General features: G+C 32.3%; 1 protein-coding gene across 5 annotated transcripts in view; it reads right to left on the bottom strand.

Annotated features, from left to right (window-relative positions):
• Window positions 1-20,402, bottom strand: part of LOC106620269 (ATP-binding cassette sub-family G member 1) — a 38,936-nt gene that overhangs the window by 4,119 nt on the left and 14,415 nt on the right. For 3 of the 5 annotated variants that reach the window (XM_036366993.2, XM_036366994.2, XM_070107548.1), the window contains exons 2-6: window positions 10,385-10,975; window positions 3,214-3,331; window positions 1,902-2,085; window positions 1,583-1,728; window positions 1,251-1,489 (exon numbers count right to left, since the gene is read on the bottom strand). In XM_036366993.2, the coding sequence (XP_036222886.2) occupies window positions 1,251-1,489; window positions 1,583-1,728; window positions 1,902-2,085; window positions 3,214-3,331; window positions 10,385-10,481 (784 nt within the window). In that variant the 5' untranslated portion in view covers window positions 10,482-10,975. Of the gene's footprint in view, window positions 1-1,250; window positions 1,490-1,582; window positions 1,729-1,901; window positions 2,086-3,213; window positions 3,332-10,384; window positions 10,976-15,731; window positions 15,960-20,402 lie in introns of those variants that run through there. The other 2 variants (XM_036366992.2, XM_070107549.1) reach the window with 2 other exon arrangements.

Below are 20,402 nucleotides of genomic sequence, written 5' to 3'. Positions count from 1 at the left end.
GAGTTCAATAAATTTGCGATACAATAATTATCGCCATTTGTCATTTTTTGGTGAACGTCAGACCACTAAAGGTCTAAAAGGCTACAAGTGGTCAGCGAATGCTGTCACCTCAAGGTAAACCTTGGTAGAAAAGGTCGACAAAGTTAGGTATACTTTACTTACAAAACAACGCCTCGATCAGATGGTTAATTAGAGGAAGCTGAACTGCCAGCAAAGTAACTATGTAAGTTCTAGTAAAAAGAGATCTATTATACAACATTTTCAATAGATGGCTTTAGTAATGGCGATAACATGCATTGTAAAAATGCGTTACGCTATATGACGTTAGAAAGATAAAATTACGTACAAAAAAAACTTCTCAGCCAGTTTTGTGTTTGTTTGATTCAGTGATGTTTTAGCGCGCGTCAATATGGGCATAAAAAAAGAGAAAATACGCCATATTTTACACTTTTTTTTTGATAAAAGCGAAAACCCAAAACGAGCGACTGAAAATGTGAATACTGTTTACTGTACTGTACTGATACTGTAACAGCCAATAATGCGTAATTTTGGTTTCGCCGATTCCGTTCCAGTAATTTTAATCTGAAAGATGCACCACGCCCAGAAAGGTCAAATGTCAATCTAAGCTATACAAGAGCTAAATGTTGCACAAAACAACTTGGAACCATTTCTATAAGTTCAATATATGTGTGCCACACGAGCTAATGAAATAAACCTTATGGACCGAGTTTTTATCTGCAAATCGTAAGATAATCGATCCATTTCTAAGGCGGATGGTTACTGACTGCGGTGTAAATCGTGGCTAAGCCACAATTGACAGTCAGAAAGATTGTGCTATGTATTATGGGATCCATTTTCGGCAAATAGGGGAGCAATTGTGTTTCATTAAGACAAGCCAGGACATCGCAATCGACTATCGTAGTTTATTGCCAACAGGGACGAGGGTTTCCATAAGACTGTCATTATCAAATTACCTTCAAAACGGAAAACAATTATGGAAGCATACGGGGCATATTTCATCTAAGCCAGATAATTCTAAATAAGCTAAATAAAGCATTCAATTTATTGTAAAAGTATTGGATTTCGTTTTTACTATGACCCATATTTTGAGACATACGCAAAGATGTCAGTTCGATTTCATATCAGCAAATCCTATATACATGTTCGACTGATAGACGTAAACTATCAGTTAAAATTGATCTATAAACGGGAGTAACATAACAATGCGACCGAAATTATTTCATACTTACAAAAATCAGCTGGATTGTGATAAGTCGGACATTCCAAACCAACCGTTCTTAAAAAGTCAATGGTATTATGCGGCGTACCCTGGTATGTACACCAACCTTGACTCAGCACATAAATTTGATTAAATAGGCTGAAAACATGTGACGAGGGTTGATGAATTGTACAAACGATTGTGCGACCTTCATTAGCCAAAGTTTGTAGTAACCGTATAGTATCACAAGATGCTGAGCTATCCAAGCCGCTGTGAACAGACATAATTACATATATTAAAAATATGAAGTCCTAGTTCAATAAATACCAAAGTCAATGGCACTTCAATTATAAAGGTACTTACGTTGTTGGCTCATCCAAAAATAGCACCGCTGGATTATCAATTAACTCCAAGGCGATAGATAAGCGTTTCTTTTGACCGCCAGATAGGTTGCCAGTGCGTGTTAATTTGGTCTGTGATAACTTTAGGGTATCCAATAAATGTTCGATCTGGAAATAAGAATTGCGAATGCATTTACTAAATTGGATTTTGGACTTTTAAAAACTATTAAACTTGAGCCAGTTTATGAGGATTAATTTCCATAAAACATCAAAATAATTTTTAGGTCTATCTATTGTCGCAATTAATAGTATTTGTATCATTAATATAATATTATAGTTACCAGCATTTTCTTCTCCTTTATGTTCATCGAATCGTTAGAGATTTTCAGTTGAGCCGCCAGCAGCATTGTCTCCTCAACGGTAAACCATGAATGAAAATGATCATCTTGCATTATATAACAACACAGTTTACGCGATTTAGTTTGTGAGTCGCCAAAATTTATATTACCGTTAACACCTTTTGTACTATAAATAAAAAAAGAGAAATTTGTAGAACATAGTTTACTATTAAAAATATATCCTTGTTTAATGTTAATAGTAAGTCTAAAATTTTTGAATCCAGAATAAATTAAACAAAAAGACGTTAATTTCGGTACCGATGTTATAATATCACAAATAAAACATTGTCCATGCAAGAATAATCGTTTTGATAATGCAAACTAGTTGACGGCTAAATGTTATAATGCTCGGATCTAAAAAATTTGTAAATTTGTTCGTAGATTTTAGCGTCGCCTTGGGCAACAATTATTGCCAAATTTCGGGAAGCTAACTTCTAAAATATGGTCCGGTGGTTCCGATAAAAGAGCAGCTTCTTAGTAAGCAAAAGACGTGTGTTAAATATCAGATCCAAATCTCACCTGTCAAAACAACTTTCAAGTGTGGCTCAAAGGTTGGTGAAAGGGAACAATATTAGTGAGGTTAGATAATGGCCATAAATAAGATCCATAAGGTCTTTATTTTATGAGTGACAGCGTTAAACTATTTTAACCACTTTTGAAAAATTTTGGGACAATCGTTTCGGATCAGGTTTGACATGTGTCACTAAGACCCAACCAATACGTTTAAAAATCTAAGCTTAAAAAACGTGAATAAAAGCTGTCGGCTGACTGATCCATAAAATATAGAATGTTTAAGGTAGTGACACAAGGTTTGGTATCTGAAAAAGACTATATAAACATTATTTTAGAAAAATACTTTTTTTTTGAACAAAATGTTCTAGCGCATATGAATACGATAAATGGTAAATGGGTTGCTTATTACGCACAAATCTCTATTCTCTGGATCTGACCGCAAACCAATTTTTCCTATTCTCAGAACTTAAGAGAATGTTAGCTTGAAATAATTCGCCGAAACTGAGGCCTTTATATAAGGAAAACGTCAATTGAACTATAAAAATGATAATTTTTGTAAATTGCCACAATCGACTTAAAAACAAATTAAGAAATAATTAAATATAATTTATTAATAATTGATTTCATTTGAATTCAGATATATGTACATACATATATGCATGCTGTTTAACTATAATTAATATAAGTACATACGTAAATGCAATTTTTTTTATCAAATATAGTTTTTTATTATCAAACTTACGTAAGACCTGTTAAAATATTCATCAAACTCGACTTGCCCGCCCCCGAGGGTCCCATAATTGCCGTCAGTTGACCAGAACGAAATGTACCCGAAATTCCTTTCAATATGGTTTTCTTCACTGAAAAAGCGTACGAAAAAAATGAAAACATTGAAAAATAATAATAGCAAAAAAGATTGGCACGTGCTAAAGTGCAAAATAAATATTTGCTTTTAAGGTCGTCTGAAATAACAAATTGTTTTTATATTTTTTATTTTCAAATACCTATAACACAAACCAATATTAGCGCGTATTACTAACTTAAATTGGGTATGAGAAAAAGACTGCTGTAAATGCCTAAGAACGTCACGATGCTGCGTATGTGTATTTGTATGATATTCATTTATGTTTCATGTAAGTATGCCAATCAGTGCAAATGTGCTTATCACTTTGACAAATAGACAATTTTTTATTGCTGTGAACCAATTTGCTATGCAAATTTGCATACATACATACAACGGATGTTAATTAGTTAATACAAATGAAGACTTGTGCATATGTACTTACGAGTATATACATATATATTATTTGCATATTAGTATGTACTATATCAGAACATTTTTTGTGTTGACGTTCTTATCGCAATGACTAATCAAATCTGGGTACATAGTAGATAAACACGTTTACACAAAAAAAGGAATTTTTACTTTATTCTTTTGCGTCAGTTCTTACTTTAAATTAAAATCTAGTTTAGTTAGTTTTTTTAAGTTGTCAAAGTTAACAATAGTTAACCCATTACGAAATGTATGTGCCAACCGGCACGTATGAAAATTTCTATTAAGGCATCTGTATTTATAGAATATATATTTACGCACATATATACGTAAAAACATATACATATATATTTGTGAAAATTTTGTAGATTCTTCTAAAAAATATTTAAATACATTCTGTGGAATTTTTAAAAACAAACTGGTTAAAATAAGGTGGCAGTATTTTGAGCGCTCTTATTCTTGCTAAAATAGTTTTACAGACGTCACTGGCTAAGCGAACTCCAATTGGAAAAAACAGTTTTATATGGATATACTTTTATATTTGTTTTACAGTCAGTATCAATTACTTGCTATCGGCAAACTTCAAAAAGGACGAATTAAATTTGGCTTAGTTTGTGGATTTCACTTCAAACAAGAAAGCACGCTAACTTCGGCTGTACCGAACTTGTAATACCCTTCACAGTTGCATTTCTTTTAGCATAAAATAATCAGTCCGTATGGCAGCAATATGCCATAATGGTTCGATATCAACTGTTCCGACAAATGAGCAGCTGCTTGTATAGAAGAGGCCGCATGCAAAATTTAAGATCGATACTTCAAAAACTGGAGTACTATGTAGTTCATGTATGTATAGACAGACAGATATGACTAAATCGACTCAGCTCGTCACACTGACTCATCTCGTCTCTTCCTTACACACTTCGTGTCAAACTGAATATACCCTGTTTAGGGTATAAAAAGGCGAAATTTTCAAGAATTTTATGAGAGATGGCGCTGACCGCGAAATTTTTCTTTAAAAAGAAAAATCATTTTGTTGTCCGATAGGCAAAACTTAATGTATGGTCTATGTTCACAAGAAAAAACTTGATGTTAAAATCGAAATTAAAGTTATACTCAGACAAGACACACCACCATGAAAACTACAGAATTCACGTATTTATCACGAGTCATAACTAATCTACAGGAAAGACATCGATTCCGGCCGTTTTTCTTCAATTGAAAGGTATTGAGCTTCACAAACCTTTCTTGCAAGTCAGATATTAAGAGAATAGTGCTGGAAGCTGTAATATATCTCATTATTACTGAACTCAGACGAGTTTGAAGTTAACTTGGCCTTCTGGGGTTAATTCTTGAACAGTCGAACCATACTTAGCGCGTTGTGTTTATGTGTTAACCGTGCTGGGTAATCGCCGGTACTTGAGCAGTTGCAAATTGTGGCAGGTTCAGCGGGTGAATTGTGTCCTATCTATGGTGCTTCTCAGTACCATATCACTAAGTATAGGGTACAATTAGTCACTGTTCAATTGGTATCGATGTAGTAAGTAGTCTGGAAGAGGAAGAATTTTCTCAGTACTTCATTCGTTGTTTTTGAGTAAAACACTTTTCATCGCTTACTCCTTAAGTTACCCAAACGGAACTCTATGGTGTCGAAATCAGTAGGTTTATTATAGACTCAGTACATTTAGTAGATCGGGACATTTAATAGATCAGGACATTTAGTAGGTAATGTATATATATTTCGCATTAAGGAATTATAGCAACACAAAGCCATAACTGTGAGTGTGATATCTGATCGGTCAAGCAAGGTAAAAACAGCAAAATAAAAAGCAAAAAATCTCTATATTTATAACCTTTTACAAATCAAAACAATACAATAAGTTATTTTTCTCTCGACTTCTTGATAACGGATATTTAAATTCAAACAATAAATTGGCAATTGAAAGAGGTCTTTGTCGCAAATGGCAGATAATTTTTTTAAATTATTTTCTATTGATTTCTATTTAATGAACCGTAACTGAATTCACTTTTAATTGATCGTATACATATTCCACTTTCGTATATTTATGAGCACTCTATATATGCATTTATCATAAAATGGTCACACATACATACATAGCTATAAATATGTGTATATTTCTATGACTGCTTGAGTTTAACACGTTTTTAGCATACTTCCCAAACGTGACTGGGTTTTCAAATGAACCCCATTTGCATGGCTATTTTAATTCATATATGTCTACAAGTTCGTATGTGCGACTCGTCTATATTGCTATTGTTTTAACAGCGTTGTTGACTAATGATCGGGCAAAGGCAAATGACCAGCGTTAACCTACAATCGCTGGCAAAAAAAAAAAAAACCATAACTATAGTTAATAAAAATAGTATAACAAAGTATGAGCCTGTGTATAATAAGTTTTAGTTAGTCACTTAAACTTAATCATTTTTAACATGTGCTTGAGATAAGCGTGGCTTAATTATTTTCCGCATTTTACATAGAGAGTTTAATAGCCCATTTCATGTGTAGAAATACGAAGCACTTGAAGTAAATAATATTTATTGCGTACTATGCAAATTGCTGAAATTATGAAAATTTAAAATTACACATATTTATATTGTTTACAATTTCCATTTTGCTAACCTTAAGCGGCATGGATTGATGCATGTCTTCATTAAATGCAATTGGCTTTCCTGTTATTCCAACAATTATGCTGTGCACAAAAAATAAATGTTGTTAACACGCCTTTTAACGGAATTGATGCGGAAGCACTGAAGTTAGTGGTGACTGGATTTTTCAGGTTAATTTACTTAAGCTTAGTTTAAAATTATAAGCGAGATAAAAGATGGACTTAACGACATTTTATGATTTTTGATCTGAAAACGCTTTTTATATCCTAAGCAAGTTATATTAAGTTTTTCACTAAGTTTGTAACATCCATGTCGGAGACCCTGTAATATATATGTATAAAAATGAGTACGTCTGTCTAGCTGTATATACGCCAGTTCTCAATTTTTAAGATATCGATTTTGGGCAAGTCCTTTTCTCATCAAGAGGCTGCTCCTATGTCAAAACCGCCAATATAGGATCACTGTATCATATAGCTGCCATACAAACTGGTCGATTAAAGTCAAGTTTATATGTATGGAAAACGGTTTAATTTGACAAAACACTTTACGAAATTTGGAAAGAATAATTATCTAAAGCAACACTAAAATCTCCGTACAAGATGTTCCGATCGGACCTTGAAACCTATATCTGTCATACAAACTGACCGATTAAAACCAAGTTCTTGAATAAACAACTTTTTTTATTTGTTAAGGGTATTATAGGTTTGGTATCTTGTTTTTACCATTGCCTACTTCCAATCTATTTTATAAAATAATTTCCACCTTTTCGTTTAATTTTTTCTCATATAATCGATCAAAATGGGCGATATGTTATTGAAAATAGCGAGGCTGTTTCACTAACTTTTTAATGAATATAATGGTCGTTACCTCTACCGCCTAAGTTAAACATAGATATTTCAGATACTAAACTAAATATTGTTATCAAACTGATATCGTGTTCGATTCGTCATTTCGCTGTTTGTGTTCGGCTCTCTTGAAAAAGAAAGGGATAAGGGAAAGTAAAAACAAATGCGTACAGTTGAATTTCTTAAAAAGGAGCCTATGAATACCTTATTTACATAAAATAAACGCTTGCTATTCTACCTATACTTTATTATGTCACTCTCTTGTATTTATACCAGTTTTCTGTTTGATTACACTGCTTTTTTCACAATCGCGTACTCTTATTATAACAGTGGTTCTCAGTAGATAGTCGATCCTCGACAAGTTTTCAGAAACTAGCTCATTATTCGCAATTCTTGTTAGATTAGTATTTCACATGGAAATGTAGTAAAAAAAAAACGATGTTGATCTAATAACCTCACACGATTAAGCCTGTCATATTCATATTTTATTACATAAGACGCATAATTGAATAATCTATTATTTAAATGCAATGCGGAACAATACAGTTTAATTTAATTATGTAATTAAGATTAATACAAAGTATACTTGGATTGACAGCTTAAAGCTAATTAATGAAATTAAATGCTAATTCCGTAGACTTGAAGTATTAAGTGTAATATGAATTTTCTAAATTCTTTGCCAACGCCCTTAATAACTGCAAAAGGATTACTGTGCAATTATTATTACTTATATAATTTTTTTTTGTTTTTTTTCATAACTATTGAACATGTAAATTAATTTTCTCCATAAATCCCATATTTGTTTATACAACTGAATCACTGAATTATTCATACTTTGTCTTATTCATACATTGTATGTTGAGAAATCTAAGTAACATATGATAGACAGGCATTGATAATAAGCTAATCTTTCTATACTCGTGTTTATTGTTATTTATATTTTAAAATCGAAAGTGTCAGCAAAATGCAATAAATTCAAATAAAGCCTAAAGCAATAATTATCTGTTGCTGCTGATCATCATTAGGTATTTAATCTTTCCCAAATATAATATATAGTCTAAAGTCTATATGTACATTACGTAAGAGTATCATTATTATATTATTATATTTACTATTACGATTCTCACTGCAACAAAAATAGCAAACGCAATATTAGGCGTTTTTGGTTCGCCAATTCTCTACTAGTTGTGTTTGAGCTTTGCACTCATATAAACAAATTTCCATGTGGAAGCAACAATAACTAATTTAGGTTTAATTAAATACACGAGAGTATGTACATAAATACCTATTTCTATTTATTTATAGTAGTGTAAAATATATTTTGTTAATACCAACACGCTTTTCTACAATGTTAACCCAATGGAAGACAGCCTTTCAAGAGGATGCAAAGTGGAAACCAAGTTAAGAAAATTTAGGTTCGACCTTCCAACGACAGTTAGAAACATTTTTAATAATAATTTTACTACTTTTAAATGCCTAACCAATTTTAAATCATTTCTTTTGTCATCCTGTCAATTTTACTACCTACTACTATAATCAAAAAGTAAGGTGAATATGTTTATAAAATGTATTTATCCTTCCAAATCAATTTTATCTGCTTTAAAGTAATCCCAGAGCGCGGAGCGTCTTTAATGCATCCTCGGCCCGCTTTGAACTCGTTGTACCATTTATAGAGGTTTTTTTGTGCCATTTGATCACCAAAGGCCTTCCGCAACAGTTTCAATACGTCCGTACAAGAATCGAAATTAACTATTGTGAAAATCGAAAAATTCACTTTTGGTTGTTTACCAAAACATTTGTAACTCGGAGGTAATTAAACCTTTTGACAAGACAGACAGCTTGACAAATGTTATAAACAGTTAACCAATCCAGAAAAAAATTTATTTTCCTTCCTGATGTCCGTGAGCTTTAATGACAATTTTACCTTACTTTTTGATCACAGTAGTATGTAGTAGTAGTATGTACATATAAAGATATGCTGTAATACCCAAAATTTGACGGAATTTCAAATTATGTTTTAACTAAGGCCATAACAATAGTTCAAGTCTTCAATAACAGTTTCTTCCTAACCAATATTATTCCATTTGTCTTTTACTCCTTTGATCTCGTTAACCCGCAGAGTTTCCTTCCTTCCTTGCTTCCAAAATGTTTCGAGAACCGGAGACCATTATATACATATAACTTATTAAATATTGTTATAAATCAATCATCAAAAATTTGTGAGTTTCAGGAGGAGAAATTCTAACATAAAACCTGAAAAATAGTACGCTAATCATTTAATTATATGCTTTATAAGGTCTGCGACACTATCTGTGGGTGTTACAAACTTTCTTTTTTTTTTTCTGAGTATAAATGTAGTATATCGTTAATTGTTAAGAACGAATGGGAGAAAGTTTGTTTAGATTTAACATACAAATTTTACAGTTGCTTCTTTACATTATTTCGTTTATGACACAACGTTGTCACAATTTTTCAAATCTATTATATTTCCCTTAATTACAAAAAAATATTCCATTATTTTCACATTAAAATGTTTTCCATTCATTCAGTGGAAAAACGCAAATGAACAGACTGGTTGGCAGACAAAAAATATTATAATTGCTAATTTCGTTGAATGTATACACATATATTATATTATATTATATACGTATATATCTTCAATTTATAATTTTATGTATGTATATACATTCATAAGTATATACATATCTTCAATTTATTTAGAACCACAAAAAGTTGTGTTTGCCTCTTTTATTTGTTTTAATAAAAATAAGTGATTAAAAATAAATTTACCAGTTTCGGGGCTACAAACGAATTTACAAATGAATATACATATGTATATACTAAAGTTTATATAGACAACCAAATATTATATAGACAACGGCTCGTAATAACTGTAGCTAAGACCTAGAGTAACCAGTTTGAATGCAACACAAATCTTTTTATCACAAAATGCGAAATACAAAGTCACAACAAAACTTGATTTTACATACCTACATACATGTACAAGTATATTATATATACATACATATATTATTTACATGACACTTTGGCAGTTTGCCGTTTGCCAACTGTTTATTCTTGAACTTAATTTAGAGAACATTGACTTTGGTGGTGTCTAGTTTCGAAGCTTGGTTGTATTTGTGGACATACAGACATACATACATACATACCTTTATGCACTTGAACTTGATAGCTTAGATCCTTGAACTGTATATCGATGGGCTTGACGCGCTCTTTCAGCAGTTTACCGTGAGATTCCAACGTCATTTTTGTGTGAATATTTTGTGTGTGCACGGTGTTAAATGAATTTTTTTTTTAAGTTTAACTTTATATGATATTATTTTTTTATGGTATTAAATGTATATTTATGTAGCTGTAAATTTATATTTTTCATATATTGTATATTTTTTATATGTATGATCACAGTTGTTGAAAATTTCACTGAAATTATTTGCACTTCTAATTGAATTCAATTGTCACTTAATTGTCTTGATTATTTCTTAAACACATTACACTTTCCCGCACTTTTGTTGTTGTACCGGTTAATTTTTATTCGTTAACTTTGTATATACACATATACATATGTACAAAATATATATACTTCTTATTTTATTTTAATTTTATTTTATTTTTCTTATTTTATTTTATTTATTTTACTTTCAGTTACTGGCAACACCATTAAAACTGTACTCCTCTTTGCATAGTAAAAGTTGGAAACAGTAAAAATCGGCAAAAAATGCTTGAATACAATTTAGCTGCAACTGTAATGAAATTACAACAAAAAAGTCAATCAGTACAAAGGGTAAGTCAAAATGCTAAATTTTTTTAACCTTAAGACATTCAACATTTGTACAAACATACATACATATGTACATACTATACACACATATAAAAACAACAAAAGCAAGCACCAGCATAAATGATTTGCCGCTTCCGAAAATTCCTAAGGTGATCGTGTTTTGACTAAAGTTTTAATTATTTCATGTAATTAGCCTACATTTGTTAGTAAGTTGCTTTAAAGCGACTTGCTAATGGTTGTTGTTTTTTTTTGTAACACACATTCATTTATTTGCCTCAATTCAGAGGTTTCACGTTTCAAAACTAAAACGCCTTTCAGTTTTTTCTCTTTTTTTTTTTAAACATAACCCAAACAGGTGCTGTCTTTTTACATGTTTGGTATTTCGTCACAAAGCAATTACTCAAATTCCAATACCGTAGTAAAGTCAAGAAAGCAGTTAAAAATATACAATCATTTATGTTTGTTTACTACATTCAGTAGCGCAAAGAAGACAAGTGACACTATGACACCCGTCAAACTCAAAACAATTCCAACCACAATGTTTTTGAAAAGCCGTAATTAACTATATGACATTTCACAATATTATGGGTTTTGATAATTACGGATATTGCGGCACGTATTCAAAAGTATGTATATATGTACGTACATACATATTTTCAAACAGTAATACACATAAATATCTATGCGAACCCTGCAGGCAAAATTAATACTTCTAATTTAGAAATGATAAAAATATTGCTTAATACACTTTAGTTCTGTTTTTTAGCAGATAAACGAGCATAACGATGGCTTCATAAACTAAAAAGATATAGTGTTTTTCTTTTCAAGTATTAGGCAGTATTGATAGAGACAAGTTTTCAACACGCTACGTACTTTATTTGACAGTTCTTTGAGTGTCACCAATTGGCCATAGAAGATTTTTCAGAACATAATACAGCATATGACATAGACAGTTAGCATTGAAAATACGCTTACTCGTATATCAATACATATAAGTAAAGTATAAATCGAGCCCAATCAAACGCAAAACTATCAGATTGCCTTAAAAGTGCCGTCACTTTAGCAACGAACTCTGAAGAAACTGTATAGAAAATGTCAAAAACGTTTAATAGTACAAGTATTATACACGAGATTAGATTAGATTAGAATGAATATGAAGTGTGCACTGCGACCCAGGGTCTATTATGTCCAGTCCCAGCACCTTGAAAAACTCCAACAACTTGCTGGATGCTATTGAGGCAATGTGATCCCTGTTCACATAAGTGGAGCCTAGGGCCTTGAGCCTGCGTCTACAAATTGCGGGGCAATCTAGAATCAGGTGTTCTGGTGTTTCCGGCCTCATGTCGCAGAATCGGCAGTTGCCACAAGAAGCCATGCCCATGCTTGACAGGTGTTTCTTGAGCCTACAGTGCCCAGTGTAGAGTGCGACTAGGAGTCGGAGTTTGTCTCTGGGGAGGTTTATCATTATTCTGAACCTGGCTAGGTTGGACCCTCCCAGTAGCAGTTTGGCATGGCGCATCCCTGCAGCCTGTTGCCAGTGACTGTCTCTGTTCGCTCTCTCCTCCGTACGGAGCAGCTCCTTTATTGTATGAGGCCCCACTGCAATGCATGGTTCTGGCCCCATCATTTTGGTAGCAGCCGCAGAGCGGGCGAGTTCATCTGCCAGCTCGTTACCGGCTACCCCTTTATGCCCCGGCACCCAGATCAGGTGTACACGGTTGCAAGCTGATAGGCGGTTAAGCCTTCCTATACACTCCTCCACTAATAGCGATCGAGTCTCGTAGGCCGATATCGCTTTTAGCGCCGCTTGGCTATCGCTGAGTATTGCGATACTCTTTCATATACACGAGACATTGTTTGATAATACACGAAGAAGAGTACATTTTCCAGCTTTCAAGCCTAATTATAATTTATCTAGCATTATCTACCATTTAACTTGGTTCATTACAGGTCTAACATAAATAGTTGAATATCCAGAGAACAGCATAACCACACAATTCATTGTGTAATCAGATGGATGCTACGTAATCTAATCTAAATTTTATTCATAGGAAGTCAATTAGGCACTTTAATTTTCTTCCTACTGGGCGCATTAAAATATTGTTTCAATGTAACATACATATGCACAGGGGTACATCTTACAGTCACTCGCCTTTTCAGCACTGCGTGTTTTAACAAGGCTTTACAGATTACATACATTAACAATCACAAAACGCTATTAAAAAAATTTACTGTTACTCTTCTAAACACTGGTAGTTATGAATGATGCAAGTCAATAATTAAAATTTATGATCAACACTTATAACACTGACAACGTCGTGTCAAGCATAGACTTATTTATACCTAGAATTGCTTGAGCTTTTATTAATGATATACTTTGCTATAGATTGGTTAGCATGTGCAGTATTTCGTATCAAAGTTTAGGGTAATTAAAATTAGATACAACGTTGTATTATAAAAGAATAGGAGGGCTCGTTATGAAAAATAACGAAACAAGTACTAAGTACTTTTTCTTATGAACTCTCTCAACTCGTGACACCGTATTTTATGTTTAAACTCTTCGTGGAAATCCGAAATATTTTGTTTTCTTACAAATTGTAAAAAAAAAATGTAAAATTCAGCCGATTTGCACCCTATCTTACTGCATTCCAACGTCCTTACACCTCCATCTATTAGGTAATTAAATAATAAGCAATCTGTTCATAACAATTATCTTAAACCCTTTAATCTATGGTAGTGAGATTTTATTGGCCATAAATTTAACATTCAGTGTTAGATTGTAAATACCCTACTCTGTAATCAATTAAATTTTAATAATGCCCAAGCGAAGCCAAAGTTCAAGGTGCGAACTTATCATAACTATTTGCGCCGCTTTTACATTGTACAGACCTCGTAAATATTAAAGAAATTATTTAATTAATACAATTCCATTTTTATCTATTATTCATTGCTATCATAAATCTTTTTAAAATTGTTAAGTTAAATTACTAATTGAAGTTTGCATTAACTAAAATACAAAGTGAGATTATGGTTATATAATATAAAGTAGACTAGACTATTGTAACTGTCTTTATACAAGTCCTGTTTCAATAAAAATTTAATTTTTGTTGTAAAAGTAAAATCCATTTAGTTCAGAACCTCGAATAATACTAATTGCTTACTCGGTAAGGTTAAAACCGTTAATATTCAAATTTATTAGATATTCAAAAAATTTCCCATTAAACGAACGATCGGACAACTTTTTTTTAAAAAAAAGATGTTTGTTTGTTTTTGATTAAGAAGTTTGTAGAATATTTAAGAATAAATACTCATAGTTTCTAAATCTGTTTTTACAATAAAATCGAATTACGATTCCAGATCATCGGTTACAACCGAGTACAACTCGCTCCACTGCATCGAATGTACTCATGTGACCCGAACAGGTCCATATGACAATTAGTGTGTTGTTTGGCAGCTGTTTATTTACGACGCGAACGAATTGGCTTGAGATTATGTGGTTCCAATGGAATCACGACTACGAAATCGTTGAATATGTTGCAGAAGTGTTCTGGGGTGTCTATTTTATCACAAAGCACTAATTGAAGGACGTAAAGTCACCGAAAACATACCTCATGCAAGTCGTCCATACACATCTGTTAATAACGATAATATCGTAAGAGTTAAAAAAACAGTGCTTGAAAATCATTGTGTTGGCAACAGAAAGAAAAAAGAGGATCTTAACATTTCTTATGGAGCGACTCAACACATTTTGATTAATGTTTTGAGTAAGAAACGTGTCAATGCTGGACTAGTACCGAAAGACCTAAATCTTCTCAAAAAACGTGAGAAGTAGGGGTCGCAAAAAGAGGTGCTTGACAACATAGCTGAGGGTCCCTACAACATAGTTAGACGAGGATTTATTAATAGGACACCGAAACTGTTCAGCAATCTAACGCATGGCGCTCCAAAAATGCGTTGAAACAGAAAAAAAATAAAATTCGCTAAAGGACATGCCAGCCGAAGTTTTTAACAACTATATCGAAAATGTATGGATTAAGCGTCGGCATGCTCATATTGGCTTAGGAGCAATTTTTGAAGGCGATAATAAAGTTTTACATGTTAAATACGTTTCCGGTTATCAGTCCAGGTCAAATTTGATCAGGTTTTATAAAATAATTTGAGGCGAAGACACTTAGATAAGCAAATATAATATCGATCGTTGTTTGGAAATTTTGTTTGAAACTGCATGTATTATGTACCGTAAACGATTGTACGAAATTATCACAGAAATGTCCTAACACCAATTTTAGGTCTATGAGGACATATTACATGATATGTACAGCGAAACGTAGGATATTGATCTCACAAATTTCTCAGTCTCAGAAATTAATAAAAAGTACTTTGGAGTTAATTTAAATATGTATAGTAATAGATGATATTAAATAAAAATATTTACTCTTTAGATAACTATATTTCGGGAAGCAGGGTAGGATATATATACTGGGTATCACAACATAATTTTTCACATATTTTAGTATAACGTTTAGAATAATGATTATTTGCTAGTATTGATTCTTTATAACAACCAAAGTACTTTGAATCTTTAATTAAATAATTTATTTTTATGACACTTGGTAATTAATAATTATTTTGTTTTCTAATGTTACACACTCCTGTTAATTTATTATCTTTGCTGGTATATAACATATGTATGCATCAATATTTTTATTTTCAATCACCTTTGAGGCTAACAAATACAGCACACTGCTTCGCAATCTCACAAACGCTTATCCAAACTTAACTAACCACAACAATAACAAACAACAACTTGACTTGACAAAAGCAAATGAAGCGACCAAAATATATTATACTTAAGCGCGAAATATTCGAACCCGTTTAGTAAGCGCGCAATGCAAAATAAGACTGCCGCGTGCTATAGGAAACGGACCGTCTTGCCCGGTAACCACTTCGCGAAAAACTACGGAAGCGAATCCAACAACGAATTACTTAAAACCAGATGAGCTCGACAGCCCAATAAAATACAAAATAATATACACAAACACGCTCAATAAAATAGAAAAAAAAAAAAATTTACAAACTGCGTGCAGGTAACCGAAAAATAACAAAAACAACAAATAAAAAAATAAACTAGTAACGCACGCAAAAGCCTAATACAACAACAGCGCTCAGCATTTGTTGATGCAAACAGCGTCGCGAAGTCAAAGTGCCAGAGACAAAAACAAAGTAGCAGCAAAAAAAAATCATAGGTAAATACGTACATATATGGCAGAATATAAAGAAATATTTGGGAAACAAAAGTTATGAAGACAAAACGCATTTCAACATATTAGCATTTTTGGTTGATGAGTATTCAAGAATAACAGCAACAACGATAACAACAACACCAACACCTAATATGTCAGCAAACACAATTATTAATAAGCCAACAACCTTCAAGCAGCAAGGTAATTATGGAATTTCAAAAATAAATAAATGAAAAGAATTTGAAAATATTTAAAAATTAATTAATTAAATTTAAAAAAGTTAAGAAATTAAAAAAATTTAGCAATGTTAAATAATTAAATATTGAATATGATATAGTTAAACATAAAACACATAGGTTGCTTCTTTAGTTTCGTCGAACGTAAATTATTATATTTATTTAATTATTATTTAAAAAAAAAAAAACCAAAAACACGTAAACTTCGGCCACTATATGATAAAGTGATTTGGTCTGAAGAATGTCTTCGAAGAATACATTGTTGCCTTAAACAATAACTCATGTCTAATTTCGTGAAGACAATTCAGTTAATATGGCAATTATATGATAGTTGTATAGTCATCCGATCTATACAATTTCTTCGGAGATTGCATTATTGCCTTAAATAATAATCCATGCCAAGTTTTGTGAAGATCAATGAGCCGCTTCTTAATGAGATAAGGATAGGTGCAAAATTTCAGATTTCACGTATATACAGATGTACGGACAGACATACGGACATGGCTACATCAACTCAGCTCATCATGCTAATTATTTATGTATATATTCTATAGGGTCTCCGACGTTTCCTTCTTGGTTACAAACTTCCTGGCAAACTTAATACAAGTATATCCTATTTATGGTATATAAAGTTGCATTTCTTATATTATAAAAGCGTATAAAAAGATCTTTAACTTGATATTGAACGGTCAGTTTATATGGCATCTATAAGCTATATTGATCCGATCTGAATAATATATTCGCAGATTGTAACGTAGCCTTTAAAAATAATCTATTTCATATTTCGTGAAGATATTTTGTCAAATAAAAAAGTTTTCCATACAAGAACTCGATTTTGATCTACCAGTTTGCAAGGCAGCTACATATATCCTATAGTTGTTTCATATCAGCGATGCCGAAGAATGAGCAGATTCTTGGGAGAAAGGACGTGTGCAAAGATTCAGATCGATAGCTGAAAAGCTGAGGGACTAGTTCGCGTATATACAGACGTACGGACAGACGGACAGACATACGGACATGGCTACATCAACTCAGCTCATCATGCTGATCATTTATGTACTTGTATATATTATATAGGGACGTTTCATGCTATGAAGTTAGAAACTTCATGGGAAAATTGCCTGTTCAGGGTACAAAAAATGAATTTTCGCTCAATAGAGAATTCCAAAATAATGCGAACATAGAAGTGCAATTCTTGACCAAAATAAAACAATTTAATTATTTAGTGAACATAAATAGCTTTTCTCACGACAAACCGGAAAAAATTAAATTTAAACGCCGTCAACTCTCCACCAACTTCGCCCATATAATACAAGTTACAGATCTAACAAGAAATTGTTTTAAATATTATTGTTGACATTGTTTTATGCTCTACTTCTGGAATTTGTTAATTTTCACAAACTATCCCAGAGTTCATCCTGGACTAGTGAGGGACCGAATTCATCTCGCAATAGCTCAAATGACAAAGATGCATATAATTGAGAGTTTTGGGCACTCGCGATGTTTGACTGATTTTTTTTACCGAAATAAATAGTTTTTGGCAATTTCTTCTCTTATTGCTATACCTTAAACTCTAAGCGCTGCTATAGGTACCCAGAGTGCACAATAGACTCCGGACTACCCTCTAAAAATACACGCAGTAATCCTATCATTATTCGCAGATAACTTTTATTCGAAAGCAAATGTCCGTATATAAATAAATGCTCAAATCTTTCTAGAAATAACTGAAAATTTCAGTTTCAGTCAGTGGTGATCAGTATTCTGTGGTATCTACTGCTGGCGGACGGAATGTGGCAATTAATTAGGAATATGAACTTGAAGAAATATGCATATTAATGAGAGTTTGCAGACACATATAATATTAACAAACATACGATAATATTCTTGAATCGTTTATTTCCAAACGGAACGCTCACTGCGGTGCAAACGCACAAAAAATTTTCCACTGCCTCAAGGCGAGTCAACGCAAATGTGCGTTGTCAGCTATGCTAATAAGTTTCAGGGGTTTAAACGTTGAAAAATTAAATGTCAGCAAGTTATAGTTGCGTCTGTCATGCCAACTCCGTGCATTTAATTGGAGCTACTCAGTGCATAAACAAGCGATCGTTATAGGCCCTGAAGCAGTTTACACTTTTCAGCACTTCTTTTAAGCGGTGACATATATTGTTGTACGAGGGTTGCTTTATAAATTACATAAATTTCTTTACGTAGCTTTGATTCTTTTAACTACATGGTCTCTTTTGCAAGAGCTTTATGCGAAAATTTGCTTCGGATGTGAAAGAGAAGGCAGAGAAATGGAGAAGACTTTCTTTTAATAGATACCGACATCATGTTTGATTTTATTGTATGCAGGGCGAGAAAGGATAGATATTTTTTATTTAAAAGTCTTACATCTTTCGGCCTAAAGAACGGTTTGCTGTCAACCGAGGAAACTTCGGAGACTCGACTTTTCTTTACAATTTACAATTTTAACATTTTTTTTACGAGTTCATTATGATGATAATTTCAGGTTTGCAATATTTTATATGCTCGTTTGCTCACTCGCAGGGTCTTGTCGGTGCTCGAAATTTTTCAATTTGGATTTTTTGGTTTTTAATTTTAAAAATTTATTTTATGACATTTTATTTTAATTTTTTATATATCTTCTTTCGTCATCCTGTATATAGTATCCGTCTGTATTATTGACTTATACAAGTACAATATATTTCATTATATTCAATGTCATACATACATATGCTTAATTAATAAACCTGCATATAATAATAATTATATTTTATCTATAACTATATGAATTCTTTTGTATTAAATACTTGTATTTTACTATCTACAATCATGTAGACAGGCATAAGTATGGTTTAATGGGTTTTACTTGTAAAGGTGTGTTCAACTGAAGGTTCGTCGCGTTCAAGTTATATTAATTATGATTGAAGCAGTATGATTGACGATGACTAAGATCACGAGCACATTGTCTACAGTACTTCGTCTTTATAAAGAGACGTTTCTTTATTCTAAATGGTTTTGATATGTAACGAATTACCTAAAATCGCTTACCTATCAGCTCGCATTTTGAACAGAATATTTTCGCTATAAGCAAAAATTTCTAATAAAGATACATATGTCATTCCAGCTGGTTTGAAAACCATATTTTTATAGCGTGCTATCAAATTGTATAAATTGTCCAAGGGTCATTGTGATATCTTTATAATCGTTGTTCGAGGTCCACGGAAACCCGCTAACATATTAAAAACTTATTAAGTGTATTTGAGCTTTTTTCTGAATTTATAATATTTTAATATTGTATTATTTATATTATTTTATAATTACATATATGTATCTGGGTTCTATAGTCATAGGACGACGATAACAAAGGTTTATATATCGCTTTATTTTTATTTTTTAAATAATGAGTGCAGTTGATACAATATTAATGTGTCATACACTGGGTCGATGTTGTACGCAAATTATTTTACATGTAGGTACGTCTGTATGAATATCACAATTGTATATAGCTATCTACAATTCTCTTTTATTCACCCAACCTTCAGTTTCAACGGATACTTAAATACGAGGTCACTTTTATGAATATACGATTATTCCCTCAAGTGTAACACTGGCGACAAGTCATGCCATTGTAAACTGATCCTATAGTCCTTGCAGGTCATGAACTCTACCAAAATATTTCCGGGAAGTTAAGAACGCTCTCCTTCCTCATAAGTTAGAATTTGTATTCGAACATAGTTTCTAAATAAGGCTTGTAAACGTTTCCGAATACACGTCGTTGAACTTCGTGTTAGCTTCTTAAAGAAATTCAACGATTTCTCAGTCAAAACCTGCTCTGATTAGCCCTCAATATCTCGATATACGTTACTAAACAATTCTAAATTAAAGTAGATGCAATGAATTCTATTGG

This window comes from Bactrocera oleae, chromosome 3 (genome assembly GCF_042242935.1).
Source record: "Bactrocera oleae isolate idBacOlea1 chromosome 3, idBacOlea1, whole genome shotgun sequence".
Taxonomy (NCBI): Eukaryota; Metazoa; Arthropoda; class Insecta; order Diptera; family Tephritidae; genus Bactrocera; species Bactrocera oleae.
Note: the sequence above shows the minus strand (reverse complement) of the source record. Positions and strands in the feature narration are given on the sequence as shown.